The sequence below is a fragment of the Cydia amplana genome, chromosome 4, assembly GCF_948474715.1.
Source record: "Cydia amplana chromosome 4, ilCydAmpl1.1, whole genome shotgun sequence".
Lineage (NCBI taxonomy): Eukaryota > Metazoa > Arthropoda > Insecta > Lepidoptera > Tortricidae > Cydia > Cydia amplana.
In genome coordinates this window covers 13,738,172-13,757,366 of record NC_086072.1, presented here as the reverse complement: position 1 = coordinate 13,757,366, position 19,195 = coordinate 13,738,172, and the positions used below count along the sequence as shown (strand labels likewise).

The window sequence follows — 19,195 nt, the reverse complement described above, 5'->3', positions numbered from 1 at the left end:
AATTCATTCCATAGATAATTACTATGAAAATTAGCATTTATGTGTCCGCACCTGCTGATTCGATCGGAGAATTTCATCAGATTGGCGAAAAATTGTCTCATCTCGATACCACTATACTTAGAACAAAACTAAAAAAAATTTCAAAAAATCAAACCCATACGTGTGGGATATCTACGGACAGGTCTTCAAAAATGATATTGAGGTTTCTAATATCATTTTTTTCTAAACTGAATAGTTTGCGCGAGAGACACTTCCAAGGTGGTAAAATGTGTGTCCCCCCTGTAACTTCTAAAATAAGAGATTGATTGATAAAACTAAAAAAAATATATGATGTACATTACCATGCAAACTTCCACTGAAAATTGATTTGAACGAGATCTTGTGAGTAGTTTTTTTTTTATACGTCATAAATCCCCTAAATACGGAACCTTTCATGGGCGAGTCCGACTCGCACTTGGCCGCTTTTTTGTTGTTGCTTACTTCTTGCTTAAGATTGGTTTTCCTAGGATAGCGGTGCCGTCATATAGCGGCCGTCTCCATACTAAATAATACGGCTAAATATGGATGTCGTAGTATTTGTATCGAGACGGCCGCTATATGACGGCACCGCTTTCGAAGGAAACCAAAGCTTTACACAAATAAATTTTATGCTGGTCAAGCAAATCTTGTCAGTAAAAAAAGGCGCGAAATTCAAATTTTCTATAGGACGATATCCCTTCGCGCCTACATTTTTAAATTTGCCGCCTTTTTCTACTGACAAAATCGGCTTGACCAGCTATATTTTACTTTACTCATAGAGATAAAATAATATAGATATGAAATGAGGGAGGGGCCAGATCAGATGACCGAACAAGATGCAGTTATGGAACTTTCAGTAGGAGTAGCAGAGAAAACGCTATTATTGTTTGTCCTTGTCACAACACCCTTTTTTTTCGCACTAAGTATGGTTTATGGTTGGTAATAAATAACCCGACCAAATTATGTATGTTATTTTTGGTATGTTGTCAGGAATGTTAGAACGTGTTTTTAATTTATTCGCATTGCGTATGTTCTGTCTCTCACGGGCGCACGCGTATAGCTCATCTATATAATACTAGATGTATGACTTTATTGAAGGCTAGGCTTGTTATATTATATTGTCTATGGTTGAGAAATTAGACCAGCAAAACTAGTTCAAGTGGTATCCAGACGGGACAATTTTTCGCCAATCTGATGACATTTTACGATCAAATCAGGACGTGCGGACGCAAACATCAATTTGATTCCCCGATCAAATCAGCAGGTGCGGACACAAAAATGCCAATTTTCATAGTAATTGTCTATGGTATGCAAATTGGGGATTTAATTTGTGTGCGTGTGGACGCTAGGTGAGATTGGCCAATTATAGTCAACCAGATCTTGACAGTAGAAAAAGGCGCCATATTTGAAAAATGTAGGCGCGAAGGGATATCGTCCCATAGAAAATTTGAATTTGGCGCCTTTTTTTACTGACAAGATTTGGTTGACCAGCTATATTTTCCTGATGAAATCAAATGATTTGATCAGTCCCGTCTGGATACCACTTCATGCCAACAAATGACCAACAACAAGTCTCAAGGCTAGTCCAGACGAGACAATTTGCCGCCCAATCTGATTCTCTTGTAAATTTAAGTATACGTGGTCAAGCAGATCTTGTCAGTAGAAAAAGGCGCCATATTTGAAAAATGTAGGCGCGAAGGGATATCGTCCCATAGAAAATTTGAATTTCGCGCCTTTTTTTACTGACAAGATTTCATGTATACTTAAATTTAAATTCAAATTTTTCTATGGGACGATATCCCTTCGCGTCTACTTTTTTCAAATTAGCCGCCTTTTTCTACTGACAAGATCTGCTTTACCAAGTTTATAAATTATAAGCGCGAAGGGTTACCGAATTTTATTTTAGTAATGTACAACAAACCATATTTATTAATTTTATTGAATACAATTTTAAAGTTACCATTATTGCCAGTTAATTTACCTTCAAGTTTTGTTATTTATTACTTTACTGCTAGATAAATTGGTTTTTCTCATGTTGTTAGAATAACGGAACTAATTATTTTTATTTATATATAAAATTGACTGTTAAGTATTTAGATCGTTAATTCTATTTCAAAAAATCCCGCTCAAGTTAACAACTTCCTCCTCTGTCATTTCAAGATGGCCGACGTTCTGTGAGAACCCTGTTCCGTTTTTTGTTTCCCCTCTGGCCCCGCCGCCGTCAGTGTAGTGTATCGTTCGCCGCAAGAGAAAAACTGATATTGTGCAGCTATTTGCTGTTTTTATTACTTTTTTCCCTTCCAACAAGTAAGTGCATCAAATTTATTTTGAGTGCTAATCATTATATGTGTTTTATAACTACGAAAAGTGTCCATGTTGGGAATTTACATCTCCATAAATGTGACTGTGACGCATAGAAGGAGTGCCCCTTGCAGCCATTTTGCCTGAACCGGCGACACGATTCCGCGGCGCGGTTAGCTATCATTCCAAATTTTATACTCAAAATTATGTGTTTCCATTAGTTTATATTTAACAACTATTCTACAGTTTTTACGACAGGAGTTGTTCTTATTAGTGAGCTGAAACTATCCGTAAGTCTTTAAAATTGGCCCGTGTACATGCTTCTAAAGTCTAATTATATTTTTGGAGTCGCAAGTAAATTGCGGATTGGACAGTTTTGTAGAAAGTTGCTTCATATAGTTAAGGTTTTAGTAAAACTTGCTTGGATTTTGATTTTGTCTAGCTGCAGGTGTATTGAACTTTCCTAAGACGTAACCCTAACCAGTGATCATACTAGTGCGTCGTAGTTTCGCCGTGCGTAGTCGTGCCGTTATCAATGTCGATTCGATAACGTATAAAGTCACCCGATTTATTTGCTAAGATTCTCAATGATTCAGAAATATAATCGTTAACTCATATTAAATTAACGATGTTGCGTTTTTGTCCTGAATGATTCATTGCGGCCGAATTTCCGTTGTGTAACTAGTAGAGGTTGCTGGGCAGAGCTTGGTACCTACGGTAGAGCGTTGGTGTGTCACGGCCCTTGCTTGCGTTCACCTCAGCGAGATGGACACGTGCGTGACATTGAGGCGGGGGCACACGACGCCCATAATGCTGTTGCTTGTCAGATACTCCTTTTAGTCATATTCAGTATTGCAGTTAACATCTCTACTAACTTTCTCTGACTACATTAAAAGAGTAAACTGTTTACTATTTGATCAATTCACACTGGAATAAGGTTCTCTGCTTAGTCTGCTCAGTTTAGAGGGCTAATATAAAATGACACCAATCACAAGAATTTCAGAGAAGTAATTCTTAGTAAAATTAAGCCAAAGTAAAATTAATTCAACAGGATGATCATCTCATTATGTGTGATATTGAATTGGAAAGATGTGTGTCATTACTCATCACATCATGAGTCACTCTCATAAAACTACTGAAGCCTGACTTAAGAAATGGCATCTTTCAGTTTTTTTAAATATGTATAAATTGCACATACAGGTACATTTCAAGAGGTTTAAAAAAAGTTGTCATCATGACATGATATCTTCCTAGACTGTGAAATTATGCTTTTAAATTAAATACAGTAAAATATGAATCTGATATTATCAGAAAAATTATGAAAATCTGATAGTCTTTTGATTTTTGCTTAGTAGTCATTAAAGTTTTCATTATCCGGCTATACCTATTTTGCGAGTTCAATCAAAAGGCAGATTGATGATTGTTAATGTTAAGGTTCATTTCTAATTAAATTAGTATTATTAATAGTATTGTCTTATTGACTATCAAGTTTATCAACAACTCTTAAAATACCTAAAGCATAGAAAAATAGTTGTCAAACAATTTGGTCAAATGACATAAACCCAACTGTGTAAACAAGATTTTTTTACCATGAGAGCTGATCACTGCAATAAAGGGGACTAACACTGTCAATGTTATTATACATTAGGGAGTGGCTTTTCTTTCAAAAACCAATTTTCAATCATTTTGTGTTTATAAATATCCAATTTGTGGATAAATGTAAAAAAAATATTGTCCCACTGAAAAAGTACTTGAATAATTTTATTATATTTGTAACTACAGCTTAAAAACGATGTTATTTTGAAATCAAGAGAAATTTGTTATAGTACATGTATATGTATGTTGTTTTATAGTCAGAAACTGGTAGATTTGAATAAATCGGCAGGTGGCTGATTTATGACTTAAAATCCCATATATACCTAAAACTACTATCTGGGCGCGCGGCTTCGCGCGCGTGGACTCGTGGAGTTCGGTCTGATATTTCTCCCTCCCCAAAGGGGGTGTCTTTCCAGAAATAATATAGCGTATGTCCATCTCCAGAACTTATAATTTCAACCTGCCAAATTTTATCACACAATACTTTCACATTCATAATACCTATATATTAGTATGGATTTTTGGTTTCCTTACAAAAAATACTGTGTTATCCAATTTTTGATGACCAGAATCTGTAAGTGTAATTTTGGTGCCTTATTTATAAGTAATATAGGTATAACTTCATGTGGATTCCACCACGATCACACGACCTACACATAGGTACAACTATTTTCTTATTTTTTTTGCGTGCCCAGTGGGTGTTAGTGCATTATAGCCTAGCAACACATGGGTGGAAATACCTATAGGTACATGTATGGATAGGGGGTAGGAAGGCACCTAGAGCAAGGGAAGGAGGCAGGTCGGCATCGGTAGGTAGGCGCCGCCGGGCCGCCGGGCGCGGTGCACGGAGCCGGGGCGGGGTGGCGCGAGGGGTGTATGCAATCGTCGCGCTAGTCGTATTTCGTCTGGAGTGTTTATCCCGCGTCGGCGGATCAATACCGGTGGCGCAGTGGCGGTGGCCGAGCGACGGCGCGGCGGCGGCGCGAGCCTCCGAGCCCGAGTCTGTGAGATGCTGTCGAACCGAGCGGACGCCGCGTCGATGTCGCGTTTGGCGTGAGGGGTGCTCTTTGAGCTGTTCAGTTTTCACACTGCGCCAGTGCACTCGGGGCCTCTACACAAGGTGCTTTCCACATTCCATGATGACAAATACCCTATCTGCGATTCGCTTCGGTGAAAGTGACGCCTAACGATTAGTCTTTCTGAACGATTAATCTTTCACGCGTACCTAAATCTAGTAATTGTAGGTAGTTGAACTAGACCCGTAACTTGGTTGCAGGGGCATCAGTGAAATAATCCTCTTTCATCGTCCACGATGTCCGTCGACAAGGAGGAACTGGTGCAGCGCGCCAAGCTCGCGGAGCAGGCCGAACGATATGACGACATGGCGGCCGCGATGAAGGAGGTGACGGAGACCGGCGTCGAGCTCAGCAACGAGGAGAGGAACCTGCTCTCCGTCGCCTACAAGAACGTCGTGGGCGCCCGACGGTCCTCGTGGCGCGTCATCTCCTCCATTGAACAGAAAACCGAAGGATCGGAAAGAAAACAACAGATGGCTAAAGAATATAGGGTTAAAGTAGAAAAGGAGCTCAGAGAAATTTGCTACGACGTATTGGTAAGAAAAACTTCTAGACGCTTCTGTTTGCCGATTTCATTAACATTTCATTAGCTCTCAGATCTCGATTCCGAGAATCTTATTTATCATATCTGCCAATTAGCGGCAGTTACGGAATTCGTGCCGAAATCGAGTAGGATTAGTTCGAGCGCTCGCCTACGCGGGTGACGTCATGCGCGTCGCCAATTCGAGGGGTGATGCAAGCGACAAGTTGTCGTGTCGTGGTCATTTCCTCCGATCGGTACGTTTCGGCGGATCATGGGCGTTATAGCGCGGCGTGCGCCGGGCGCCGGGGCGCGGTGCGGCTTTTCCGAGAGGGGTGGCGGGTGGGTGACGTAGTGCGCCGCGTCACTGCGCGCGCTTCTATCCCGTTTTCGTTCGTTGCCCTGTCAAGATACTATGCGCATATTAATGTTATTTTACCATTTTCATATTCAATTAATCATAGGACATTATAAAATAATTATTATTTAGAAATATTTGAATTTTTGAAATTTATGAATCATTAATAATTTCATTAATATTAAATCTCAGGGTCGACTTCTTAGAGCTATTAAAATGTATTAATTAGTCAATAGGTAGTTTCCAACCACTATTTAATTCGTAATTGTTTTTTTTTTCAGGGTTTACTTGACAAGCACCTTATTCCTAAAGCTAGTAATCCAGAAAGTAAAGTATTTTACCTTAAAATGAAGGGAGATTACTACAGGTACCTCGCAGAAGTGGCCACAGGAGAAACCAGAAATTGTAAGTTTTCATTTCATAATACCATTAAATTATCCTCTTGTATGATTCCCCAAATATAAACTTGAATAAAAAACACAGTTAACTTTTCATTTTATTATTAGACATTGGTGAATAGTAACAATAAATATTTATCATGAAATCTTCTATTATTGGGCTTTTACTTTAGTTTTTAGGTTCTCCAGTAAACTTAAATTTATATTACAGCTGTTGTAGAGGACTCACAGAAAGCATACCAGGATGCTTTCGAGATCAGCAAGGCGAAAATGCAGCCCACACACCCAATCAGGCTGGGGCTCGCGTTAAATTTCTCCGTCTTCTATTATGAGATATTAAATTCACCAGACAAAGCGTGTCAGCTCGCCAAACAGGTCATTATTTGTGTCAGTTTAAGCATAGGCTGTGCTGGCTGGCACGAGTGTAGAGGTCTCGTATAACACGCTCGCTTGTCCTCAGCTGTCGTGGAAGACTCGCAGAAGGCCTACCAGGAGGCGTTCGACATTGCGAAAGCCAAAATGCAACCGACCCACCCCATCCGGCTCGGGCTCGCGCTCAACTTTTCCGTCTTTTATTACGAGATTATCAACTCCCCTGCGCGAGCGTGCCACTTAGCTAAACAGGTTTCTGACACTGAACACATTGGTTTGCAGTGTGCCCGTGCCCGCGTCGGTCTCGATAACTCCTAACTAACATCGCAAAGAAACAAATCTCTTATCTGCATGGATTTTCTTCCAAAAAATACATTTTTTAAATTGTATGGACGGCAACTAATCATTTTGAGCATGATGGACATGTAAAAAGCGATTAACCTCTTAATCCTCGATCCAGCCAGTAACAGTGTTCTTGTTTTATTTAGACATTTGAATTGGATAATTCGAAAACGACCGAAGTCACGATTAAATCCATACTTTGGTCGTTTTCAAATTATCCCATTCAAATATAGTATGATGTACGTTTTGTTAAATTGTCGAGTGATATACGGTAGTGGGCGGAAAGTAATAAGTTCGTGGTGTTGCAGGCGTTCGATGACGCGATCGCGGAACTGGACACACTGAACGAAGACTCGTACAAGGACTCGACGCTGATCATGCAGCTGCTGCGAGACAACCTGACGCTGTGGACGTCGGACACGCAGGGCGACGGCGACGAGCCCGCCGAGGGCGGCGACAACTAATGTCTCCCCCCCCCCCACATACAATGTTCTCATCGGTGTTTTATAAGAAAACGAGTAACATTCGAGAACGCCGCGCGGGCCGGACTCCCCGCCCCGCAGCGAGCCGTCGCTTGTAAAAAAATGTTAAATGTCGTTCGCAGCGGACCTTCACGTTCCGTCTAAATGTTATGTGTCATCTTTGACGGTTTTGTATTTCTGTATTTACACTGGATTACAGATATCGAGCTGACCTGATGAATATAAATATTTATAACTTAAGTTATTAAAATTACGGTTTCTTAAGTTAAAAGTGTTTTCCTTTCATATTATTAAAACTTGCAGCCTGGTCGGCCCCCAATGAAACATTCCTTTCGCCGCATGTCCGCAGTGAAATGGAGTTTATGACGGTGAATGTTATTTTAAAGAATACATATTAGTGATTACATTTGTTAAAGTGCGCCCAGTGACCCGTTAAAGTTAGATTTCATAATCGACCCGCTAACTGTAATGGCTGTATTGAGTAAGGGCACAAAAAAGTTGTTAGTGTCTTATGTGGTTTTGTGATGTCCTCTAAAGTTTTAATTATTACCAAAGGAAGACTAATTGTTGTTGACATTAACCATTTTGTTGTGCCCATCACTGATTAATAATTAGCATTCTGAATTTTTCAGGCATTTATTAGCAAAATAGTCTTGTGATGGACATATAATTGTAACATTTCTGCTGCATTTTATCAGCCATTAATCTATTATATTTTTCATGTTTTCACCAATAAACTTTTGTATTAAATACACTTTTTAGTTTTAGAATCAACAATGAAATAAACCGCCACCTATTAACCCCTAAGATATTGTTTGTCTAAATGATTTTATCTCTAATTTTGCAGTAATCGCCTTGCGGCAAAAATAATGCAACAATTCGTTACTATTCCTCCCCCCAATAGTTGAAATGAGGAGGTACCTAAATTTCCTAATTTGTCATTCATTACTTCATTAGCTAGTTTTCCAAAAGTCTGTTATACTGCACAATTCGTGAAGCCCCTGCCCCTGATCCCATGTTGTGAAATGAAATAGGTAGTAATTAGGTATACAGTTTTTGTTAATATACTCAAGTTCCGACTGCTAGCAATTTGTATGAACAAGTACTAAAAGGGCAATTTGTAAAAACAAGGACCAATCGATTACCTGTCATTGGCTTGCGACGCATGCGCCAAGCGTATTGCGTTATGGATATGGACCTTCGGAAATATTATATTGTGCATAGAATTTTCATGCGAAGTTCAAAGATGGAATGGATGGAATTAGACTTCTATAAATTTTTCGCATGATTTGGAAAACGGAACTGTGGGCATAGGATGGACGGGGTTGTCGACGTGATTAAAACGACGATTTATAATTATAACACCGCGCAGAGATACTATCATTAATCATTATCACGTCTCCGAGATAATTATTACTCTTTTAAATAGATTTTCTCGATACATTTCAATTGCATCATAATTCATAACTTTACACGAGATGATGCAATATAATATAGATAATTTTTAAACCTTTAAATGACCCCTTAGCTATTTCAATGAGCTGAAGCTTTTCCGACAAGAACATCTAATGTGCACTCGGTCGTACGCAACCTCGAGTTCACCTCTAGCTTGGTGAACCAAATAGATTACTGTTTAACTCGCGCCACTGAGCTGGAGGAAAATTCAACCATTTTAACCCTTTAACCGCCAGTCTGATATATAAGACATTACATATCCAGCTCATTTCGCCACAGTCTAATAAATAAGACAAAGATCTGATTTCGTTTTTACAGCGCATTAACTCCCGTAACTATGCCAACCTTACTCTGCGTGGTACAATTACTGTCGGTGGCGACACGAGCACGCTCGATCAAAAATTGCTGGCGGTTAAGAGTCGGTAGGCCCAGCACATGATTGGCGCGCCAGTCGAGATAAGAGTACCCGTCTTTTTCTAATTGTATTAAAGAGGGACTGGTAGTCTATCACGCGGGCGAGATACTGTCGCGCCAATCATGTCCTAGCTCGGCAGGATTCTGTACGCAGTCGAGTCGGTATATTACAGTGACCTAAGAGTTCTGAATGGATATGGTATGTAGCTCGTACTTTCCTAGCCATAAGATTCCTACCCAATCAATCGCTGATCATTAAGTAATAACGAAATCATAAAGAAAGAGAAAGAGCTAAAATCAGCACGCAGCGCCATCTATAAACAAAGTTATGAAGTTGGCCGGTCGAAGTGTTTTATAGATGGCGCCAGCATAGGTTTCCCTGTCAATTCTACGAAAAGTGCCAAGTCCCATAGAATAGAATATAAATACAGGGGAAACCTATGCTGGCGCCATCTATGACAACTTTTGGGAGTTGCTTTAATTAACTCCCGACGCAAAAAGAGGGGTGTTATGTGTTTGACGCCAATATCTTTCTGTGGTGTGGTGTAGCTGTCCAACCGGATGGACCGATTTCGATGCGGGTTTTACGTGAGCGAGTTTCGTTGTGGTGGTTGTTAGCTATTTTTGTAAGAAATCGATCGAGCAGTTTGAAAAGTATCAGCCCTTTTCCAAAATGATTATACATATACTTACAGACCATAGAGAAAAAAATGCATAGAGTGCTCACTCCATACATCAGTTCAGACTATTAATTTCAGTGTCTACATCTAGCATCGAGTAGCGGAACTATCAGTACTGCTACTTGACAATAGATGTAGCACCGACCGGAAAGTCTTATCTCAACAGCATAAGACTTTCCGGTCGGTGGCGACATCTATTGTCAAGTAGCAGTACTGATAGTTCCGCTACTCGATGCTAGATGCTAATAGTCTTTTTGGTACTAAAACGGATGTATGGAGTGAGCACTCTATGTATTTTTTTCTCTATGTTACAGACAGAGATAGACGGTGCGGCGATCTGGTTAAGATCGTATGGAGCCGATGGCAACGACTGCGCTCATGGGCAGCGCATGACCGCTTTTTGTGGCGAGGCCTATGTCCACAGCAGTCCACAGCAGTGGTAGTCTTTCAACTTCTGCTGATATGATGATGATGAAGAGATCCGCCGTTGCAGTCCCTTGCGGACTACGGTGTCAAACAGAAGCTACACAAGTTGGATTTTTCAAATGGTGATTCGGTTAAATTGTGTTTTTTGAAAAACAAATTATAGCCAGCCTTTTATGAATGTCCCCCCAAAAATAAAAATAAACTGTCAACCGGGACATATTTCATACTAAAAGGGGGGGTTGCGGCAGGGAGAGGGGTTGGGACGCTAGTGTGCGTAAAGCACCATATCTAAAGGTATCATACTACATTCATAAAAGGCTGGCTATAATTTGTTTGTCTTCCCCATACATTAGAACACAACCGAATCATGGGGCAGCACCGAGGTCAGCTACCAGAAGGCCTACCGCGAATCACGTGCGACGTGTTGCTTCTCCGTCGCACTTGAGAATTCGTACGTAAGTGTGAGAGAAGGAGGCAACACGTCGAACGTGGTTTGCGGTAGGCCCTCTGATCCATAGACATAGACATCTGCTACGCGTAAAATGGTCTTAGATTAGAAGACCCTCCCTAACTTTTAAATTAAGTGAGTGGACGCTCGAAGCGGAGCATTTGGCGGGGCGTGCAGCGTGGCGTCGGGCTCGCAAGTAATTTGAGCTGCGTGCACTAAGGCCGCTCCTATACGCTTGCATTTGTTTAACATGCACGCCGCACGCCCCGCCCCGCTTCACGCCCAACTCGAGTGTCCACTCAGGCCTTACACTAAGGGCGATTGACATTTACATGTTTAAAAAAAAATTACAGTCAGCGACAACATTACCAGTTAAATAAAAAAAATAATAGTTATTTGTTTTACAAGGGGGCAAAGTTGTTTTTTAACCGCCCGTGCTAAGATTGATACCCGAGCAAGCGAAAGATTCCAAAACCTTGAGGGTTTCAAAGCACGAGGATTAAGAGCCAACAGGAGTGGTCATTTCTCCATATAAACGTACTCGACTGTTTCCTCCGTGGGTTTTGAAGCTAGAGCAATGATTTTTTCAACACAGATTAATATTGTCAATATCTGTGTCGGACCGTTTTGCTTTTTTTGATATTTTTGTTTTTTAAGAAGCTAGAGCCCTTCAAAAATGGCCAAAATGGCCTAATTGACTATGCCGCAATGAGAGGCGTGCTATTCAAAATTGATATCAATTAGTCAAAAAATTAAAACGGTCCGACACAGATAATGTCATAATCATTTAGATTTCCAAATTTGGTTACGATTGGTTAAGTTTTGGAGGAGGAAACAGTCGAGTACGAAACCTCGATTTTTGAGATTTTTACGCAGGATTTTTCGCCTTGTCCTTATCGCACTAGTTTTAGGAGCCGCTTCCGTTAGCGAGACGGGTATATTTACCTCAAATATTTAAATCTTAGCTCCTGTTGGCTCTTAAATAAAAGTTGCCCCCGAGTGAAACACAAAAATTTTCACCACACCAACCCGAATAAAATATTAACTATAAGATATCAAACAAAATCAAATGCAAATGAATGTTATTAATTATTTATCATTGAAAATCATAATTTTAAAGTTAATTCTACCAGCATACATAAGAAAACAACTCAATATTAGCATTTGACGACTTTGCCTCACATGTGAATAAAATGCAACTTACAATCAAGAGAGCCTTAACAGTTGGTGTGGTGAAAAGCAGATTTGTTGCCAATCCATCCCAATTCTATGCAATCAAAAGCATCTTATAATAGAGGCCAACTTGCTTCAACTTAGGTTACGGGCACTAAAAAGCCTAGTAAGAAAAAGCGGCCAAGTGCGAGTCGGACTCGCCCATGAAGGGTTCCATATTTAGTGGATTTATGACGTATTAAAATAAACTACTTACTAGATCTCGTTCAAACCAATTTTCGGTGGAAGTTTGCATAGTAATGAACATCATATATATTTTTTAGTTGTATCATCTCTTATTTTAGAAGTTACAGGGGGGGGGGGGGGGGGACATTTTAGCACTTTGGAAGTGTCTCTCGCGCAAACTATTCAGTTTAGATTTTTTTTTATTAGAAACCTCAATATCATTTTTGAAGACTTATCCATAAATACCCCACACGTACGAGGGGTATTCAAAATATTCTCGGTATGAGAATGAAAACAAACAAGTACGAAAAGTTTGATATTTTTATTTTTCAATATACTCCCCCCCTATGTTCATACACTTAAAAGATCGATCAATTATTTTTTTTAATCCCTCGTAAAAATATTTTTTATCTTTCGTGTAAAAATGCTCCTCCACTGCCGCCTTCAATGCTTCATCGTCAGAAAATTTATTTCCACGCAGATCCTTTTTAAGATTGGGGAGCAAAAAGAAGTCGCTGGGGGCTAAGTCCGGACTATACGGTGGGTGAGTAACAGTTTTAAACCCACATTCAACAATAGCTGCCTTGGCAATATGAGCAGTATGGACGGGGGCGTTGTCATGCAGAAGCAGAATACCTTTGGTTAACTTTCCTCGCCTCTTTTCTTTAATTACATCCTTTAATTGACGTAGAATGTTAGCGTAGTACTGTCCTGTGATATTTACACCTTTTTCTTTATAATCGATTAGTAATACTCCTTCACAATCCCAAAATATCGTGGCCATGACCTTGCCAGCTGAAGGGATGACCTTGAACTTCTTGGGATGAGCTGAACCCTTAATGTGCCACTGCATGGACTCTTGTTTACTCTCTGGGTCATAATGATGAACCCAGGTTTCATCTCCAGTAACTATTCTTTGCAGCACCTCATCAGGATTTTCACCGCACAGGTCAATAAAATCGGAACAACAAGCTACACGCATGTCTTTTTGAAGCCGAGTCAGCATTCGCGGAACCCATCTTGCACTTACTTTTGACATATTAAGATGGTCATGTATAATATCATGTACGGTACCAATAGAGAGATTGGTTACTTGTGCTATAGATTTTACCTTCACTCGACCATCTTCCAATATAAGTTTTTCCACTTTATCAATATTTTCTTGTGAAGTAGCTACTACAGGCCGGCCAGGTCTAGGGTCATCTTCAATACTCTCCCTTCCGCGTTTAAACTCGCTTGACCACTTTTGAATGGTAGATAAAGAAGGAGCAGACTCACGGTAAACACAATCCATTTCCTCTTTTATGGTTTTTTGATTTTTACCCTGTTTTGTCAAGAATTTTATCACGCATCGATGTTCTAATTTAGTTAACATTGTCAATTCGCACAGGATGTTCATGTTTGTTCAGCAATTGCAGAAAAACAAAAGACTATCTCGGTTCGAATTATACTTTTTTTTAATGTCAATGAATAAACCTTAGCGGCCAGTAACGAAAGAAATTTTAGAAGAGGTCGTAAGATATCAATACCGAGAATATTTTGAACGCCCCTCGTATGGGTTTGATGAAAAAAAAATTGAGTTTAATTTCTAAGTATGGGGAACCCCAAAATTTATTGTTTTTTTTTCTATTTTTGTGTGAAAATCTTAATGCGGTTCACAGAATACATCTACTTACCAAGTTTCAACAGTATACTTCTTATAGTTTCGGAAAAAAGTGGCTGTGACATACGGACGGACAGACTGCCATTTGGCTACGGAACCCTAAAAAAGTTGAATTAATTCACATGCTATTTTTTACGCAATTAAGCCTTAGGATGATAACACAGCTGTATGAAAACATCACAATTAATAATTAGAGCACTGGAAAATACGAAAAATCCGCGGCAGCACGCGGGATCTGGTAGCTGTCCTCAGGTCAGGCCCCATTAAAAAATACACCCGTTGGTATAGAAATATTTTATAATTAAGTATATAAATTATTGGAAAGCGCCTAATTTTGATACTATCGCGTGTGTTCGTAGGCCCCAGAGACCTATAATTATATTGCAGTGCAATTTTACTCCACTTTCACACTATACTTCAACTAAGTACTCGACCGACCCGAGTTCTATTTATACTACACGCCCCAGAGCCAGGAATAAGACGTGGATATATATAATTATGTTCACTTTATTATTTTACAACCATGAATAAAATTAAACTTATTTTCATTTCATTTCATTTATTGAATGCCAACCATGGTATTACAAGTATGTATGTAATATTATAGGTATGGTATTATTTTTTACATATTTTAAGTTACATATTTTCGTGTACCTAATGACGATAGGTATTACTTGCCAAATTTCATAGTAGTTCAGGGTCAGCGGGGAGTCCTATAAATTTTGTCTCCCTTTGAGACCCTTGAAGCTGTGACAAACTTCTAAGTCAACGTGAAAAAATATTCGGCCGTGTAAAACGTAGGTATATTTCGACAACCTCATCAAGGGAATCGAAATTGATAGTATACTTCCCGTTGAACGGTTGAACTAAAACTATGAAATTTAATTGGCAAGTAATTTTGTCTTACACTTACGAGGGGTATTCAAAATATTCTCGGTATGAGAATGAAAACAAACAAGTACGAAAAGTTTGATATTTTTATTTTTCAATATACTCCCCCCCTATGTTCATACACTTAAAAGATCGATCAATTATTTTTTTTAATCCCTCGTAAAAATATTTTTTATCTTTCGTGTAAAAATGCTCCTCCACTGCCGCCTTCAATGCTTCATCGTCAGAAAATTTATTTCCACGCAGATCCTTTTTAAGATTGGGGAGCAAAAAGAAGTCGCTGGGGGCTAAGTCCGGACTATACGGTGGGTGAGTAACAGTTTTAAACCCACGTTCAACAATAGCTGCCTTGGCAATATGAGCAGTATGGACGGGGGCGTTGTCATGCAGAAGCAGAATACCTTTGGTTAACTTTCCTCGCCTCTTTTCTTTAATTACATCCTTTAATTGACGTAGAATGTTAGCGTAGTACTGTCCTGTGATATTTACACCTTTTTCTTTATAATCGATTAGTAATACTCCTTCACAATCCCAAAATATCGTGGCCATGACCTTGCCAGCTGAAGGGATGACCTTCAACTTCTTGGGATGAGCTGAACCCTTAATGTGCCACTGCATGGACTCTTGTTTACTCTCTGGGTCATAATGATGAACCCAGGTTTCATCTCCAGTAACTATTCTTTGCAGCACCTCATCAGGATTTTCACCGCACAGGTCAATAAAATCGGAACAACAAGCTACACGCATGTCTTTTTGAAGCCGAGTCAGCATTCGCGGAACCCATCTTGCACTTACTTTTGACATATTAAGATGGTCATGTATAATATCATGTACGGTACCAATAGAGAGATTGGTTACTTGTGCTATAGATTTTACCTTCACTCGACCATCTTCCAATATAAGTTTTTCCACTTTATCAATATTTTCTTGTGAAGTAGCTACTACAGGCCGGCCAGGTCTAGGGTCATCTTCAATACTCTCCCTTCCGCGTTTAAACTCGCTTGACCACTTTTGAATGGTAGATAAAGAAGGAGCAGACTCACGGTAAACACAATCCATTTCCTCTTTTATGGTTTTTTGATTTTTACCCTGTTTTGTCAAGAATTTTATCACGCATCGATGTTCTAATTTAGTTAACATTGTCAATTCGCACAGGATGTTCATGTTTGTTCAGCAATTGCAGAAAAACAAAAGACTATCTCGGTTCGAATTATACTTTTTTTTAATGTCAATGAATAAACCTTAGCGGCCAGTAACGAAAGAAATTTTAGAAGAGGTCGTAAGATATCAATACCGAGAATATTTTGAACGCCCCTCGTATACAGGGAAAAGTCAGAAAACTGTAAAATTGTAATAAATAAAAGTAAAATAAAAAAAAAATGTACGGAACCCAGGCCTGTTTTTTAAATAAGGCAGCAAAGTTGTGGTTTAGTTTGAATGAGACTCGTGAATAAGTCGTGATATGTATCTTGAGCATTGTGAGTGGTTCAGGGTACGAGAAGTAAACAAATGTTGCTGCCAGAAAACAAAGATTCAAAGGAATCGTTTGCTTGCTCGGGTCTCATGTCTCATATTTAGAACGAGGGGTAAACAAAAACTTCGCTTCTTTGTCAAGCAAACAACTATTTTCTTTGTTTACTACGAGCAGGAAGCAATTTACGATTTTGGTCACTGTACGAAATAAAGTGTTAAGTGAAATTCTTCGTGCTTAATAGCGTCCTGGTTACTTTTCCTAAAGTTATGCTTGTGCTGCTCAGGAGAAGAATATACCTATACATACAAGTCAGATTCTAAGTAAGACAATGACGCCAAATTGATTAATTTACTTAATATTTTAGGTATTTATAGGTAACTAATTAAGTTACTACTCTAAGTAAACGTCAATTTATAAAATAGATAGGTACCTACGTCCAATCTGAAGCCCACGCGTGAGTAGAATGTTTCGTTCGTAGGATTTTGTAACTATAGGATCAAGCTGTGTTTACTTTGGTGAAGGAATGCGTTATCAAGGCGAGTGACAAAACAACTTGTTTGCATTTCCCGTACCTTCACCATTTTAGGTTCAGGCGATACAATAAGTAGGTAAGTTACTTAAACTTAAACTATAGGTACATATATATGGTACTAAATTGAATGGTACACACCTTGCTTATAATATACGAATCAAATTAACGACATTAAGAAACTATGTACTTGATTGAATTCATCAGTCTTTATTTGGTCTTATTATATGGCATTCACGTATTATATTGGAGCTATTTTGTCTTTCGTTCCTGAAAGGAAAGTGTCAGTTTAAACACTTATATGTACAGTCAGCAGCAGAAGTTGCTAACCGGGCGAGGTGTTGAAAATTACCTTGACGCGCTCTTATTCTCTTAACAATAAAGTCGCTTCAAGATCATTTTGAACTATTAGCTATTAGCAACTATTGCTGTTGAGTGTATATACCTATCTAAAAATGCAGAATAATTCACAATTAGGTACCTACACCATTCTTCACAAAGTATATTCGTCAAACGTCATTGGTATGATAACGATAATAAAATAATGTCCTGATTTGCTCCAGGCAAAGACAGAACACACCGAGAAATTCAGTCTTAGAGACTCATTATGTACCTACTTATATATACGCAAAAGTATTAAACATTTTCTTCATCACTTGTTCGACATGTAAATGTAAACTTTTGTTTCAAACATGGCAGCAATATTATACACAAAACAGGTCGTAAGATTAGCGCAAGTAAGTAAGTCGCACTAAACCCTAGATTTACAGCAGTCATCGTATCACTAGGCAGGGAATGCTTAACTGTCTCTATCAGAGATTCTGAGTCGTACATATCTTCCGCGACAGAATATACCGAATACGCGTTTACAATTGATCGCGGCGCACACAACACGACATACACTATGATTAAGCACAGAGACAATTTTAACGCAGATACCACTTCTTCACTAATTTCACTGAGCGTTCTTCGCGTTTTTAACTGCACTACAATTAATGCAAACGCCAAAGTCATAATAAAGATGGGTAGGAAGAGATTGAACAGCGCAATCAATGAATGCATGTAGAATCTGTGATTGGAATCGATTAAAGTGCATACGACTGTGTCATTTTCTAAATGGACTGCTGTGGCCAGCGTGAACTCGGGTACACTTAAGGATGCAGACATTATCCAGACAAACATAATTGGCCGGGTAACTAAAATGTTGGTGTCAGTAAGCCGGCGGTAGTCCACGTTCATCGTACGAGGTGGCGTCGATGAGTCGCTGCTGGCTGCTACTAGACTGTGCCGAGATGATCTTATTTCTTCTTCTTCCTCTTGAGTGCTTCTCTTAGCTTTCCACCTTGCCGCTTTTACTTCTAGATTAACCGTAGCAATAGCATGTAAAGCTATTGTGGTAACTAAATACAAGGACGCCGTCGACGCAAACACGCTGAGTCCTTGGTATGCAACACAACCGCCGTTCCCAAAAATCCATGACCTGCAGTTGTAGGACCACATTTCTGGCCCAATTGTGGTAACGAGAAGGAGGAGGTCCGCAACAGCTAACTGTATTATAATTGCGGAGAGACCTAAAAAAGAGGTGACAATTAGTTTGGGTTTAAGACTGAGTAATAAATAACGGTAATCTTGTTTTGAAGGATTATAAATGTACCTACCGTTTATGGAGCGGGCGAGGAGTGCCGAGAGGAGGGCGCAGTTGGCGAGGGCAGCGGCGCCGGCGCAGCACGCCAGCCCGGCCGCCAGCGCGAGCGGCGGGAGGAGCGCGCGCGAGGGCTCGGCCATGGCGCGCGTCGACACTCCGGGAGCGAGTCGGGATCAATGACTCGCAGGCACTGCGTCACTCGCCTCGCGTTCTCCGCCGTCCCTCGGTATGTTTTTTTTTCAGTAGTGAATCACCGCACATGTGTATGCGAGAGAGCGCTCTCCTGCGACTGTACATAAGTTACACTTTTTAATTTCACTTTTGAATTTAACGGACACATTTAGCTGTTTAGTAAGTAAGTCGATGGCGTGTATTTACGCACTGCGGGCTCAGGCGTGAATGTGCGAATGCGAATAACGTCGATGCCCTGTAGTTAATAAAATGAAGGAAGCACTATAGCTGTTTCTGCTCATTACTATTCAATGGTGGCGATCGCGGAATGGACTGTCAGCGTCAGTATTGTACTATATACTTAGGTAGGTTACTTACTTACCTACTGCTGACCATTTTGTTGTAATTATAATTTAGGTACTCTGCAAATCTCATATCTCATCTACAAAAGAGGACTCTACATAGTTATCAATAATATGTTATGTTATATATACAAGGTGTCCCAAGAAGTAGTGATATACTGAAGCTGGGAGGTAGA

The 19,195-nt window shown here is 39.7% G+C and overlaps 2 protein-coding genes across 5 annotated transcripts; one reads left to right on the top strand and one right to left on the bottom strand.

The window, feature by feature from the left end:
- The first annotated feature begins 2,164 nt into the window (after positions 1-2,164).
- LOC134647212 (14-3-3 protein zeta) lies at positions 2,165-8,217 on the top strand. Of its 4 annotated transcripts, none has more exons than XM_063501440.1 (5): positions 2,165-2,325; positions 5,192-5,527; positions 6,151-6,274; positions 6,728-6,891; positions 7,290-8,217. In XM_063501440.1, exons 2-5 carry the CDS (start codon positions 5,228-5,230, stop codon positions 7,443-7,445), a joined length of 744 nt encoding a protein of 247 aa, XP_063357510.1. In that variant the 5' UTR covers positions 2,165-2,325; positions 5,192-5,227; the 3' UTR covers positions 7,446-8,217. The 4 variants fall into 4 exon arrangements, with proteins under 4 accessions (XP_063357510.1, XP_063357506.1, XP_063357508.1 ...); XM_063501436.1 differs by lacking the exon at positions 6,728-6,891 and adding an exon at positions 6,479-6,642 and having other exon boundaries at positions 2,167-2,325; XM_063501438.1 differs by lacking the exons at positions 2,165-2,325; positions 6,728-6,891 and adding exons at positions 2,448-2,609; positions 6,479-6,642.
- A 9,260-nt stretch (positions 8,218-17,477) lies between these two features.
- Positions 17,478-18,985, bottom strand: LOC134647643 (uncharacterized). Its single transcript, XM_063501998.1, has 2 exons — positions 18,500-18,985; positions 17,478-18,412 (listed from the first exon to the last, which is right to left on the bottom strand). The coding sequence occupies exons 1-2, from the start codon at positions 18,624-18,626 to the stop codon at positions 17,478-17,480; spliced, it is 1,062 nt and encodes a 353-aa protein (XP_063358068.1). The 5' UTR covers positions 18,627-18,985.
- Positions 18,986-19,195: the final 210 nt, after the last annotated feature.

Bases quoted from the DNA above. Each gene is read 5' to 3' on its own strand.
- LOC134647212 (XM_063501440.1), top strand. From the start codon at position 5,228: ATGTCCGTCGACAAGGAGGAACTGGTGCAGCGCGCCAAGCTCGCGGAG. The intron at 5,528-6,150 runs GTAAGAAAAACT...TTTTTTTTTCAG, and splicing joins AAATTTGCTACGACGTATTG to GGTTTACTTGACAAGCACCT. The intron at 6,275-6,727 runs GTAAGTTTTCAT...GCTTGTCCTCAG, and splicing joins CACAGGAGAAACCAGAAATT to CTGTCGTGGAAGACTCGCAG.
- LOC134647643 (XM_063501998.1), bottom strand. From the start codon at position 18,626: ATGGCCGAGCCCTCGCGCGCGCTCCTCCCGCCGCTCGCGCTGGCGGCC. The intron at 18,413-18,499 runs GTAGGTACATTT...CCTCTTTTTTAG, and splicing joins CCTCGCCCGCTCCATAAACG to GTCTCTCCGCAATTATAATA.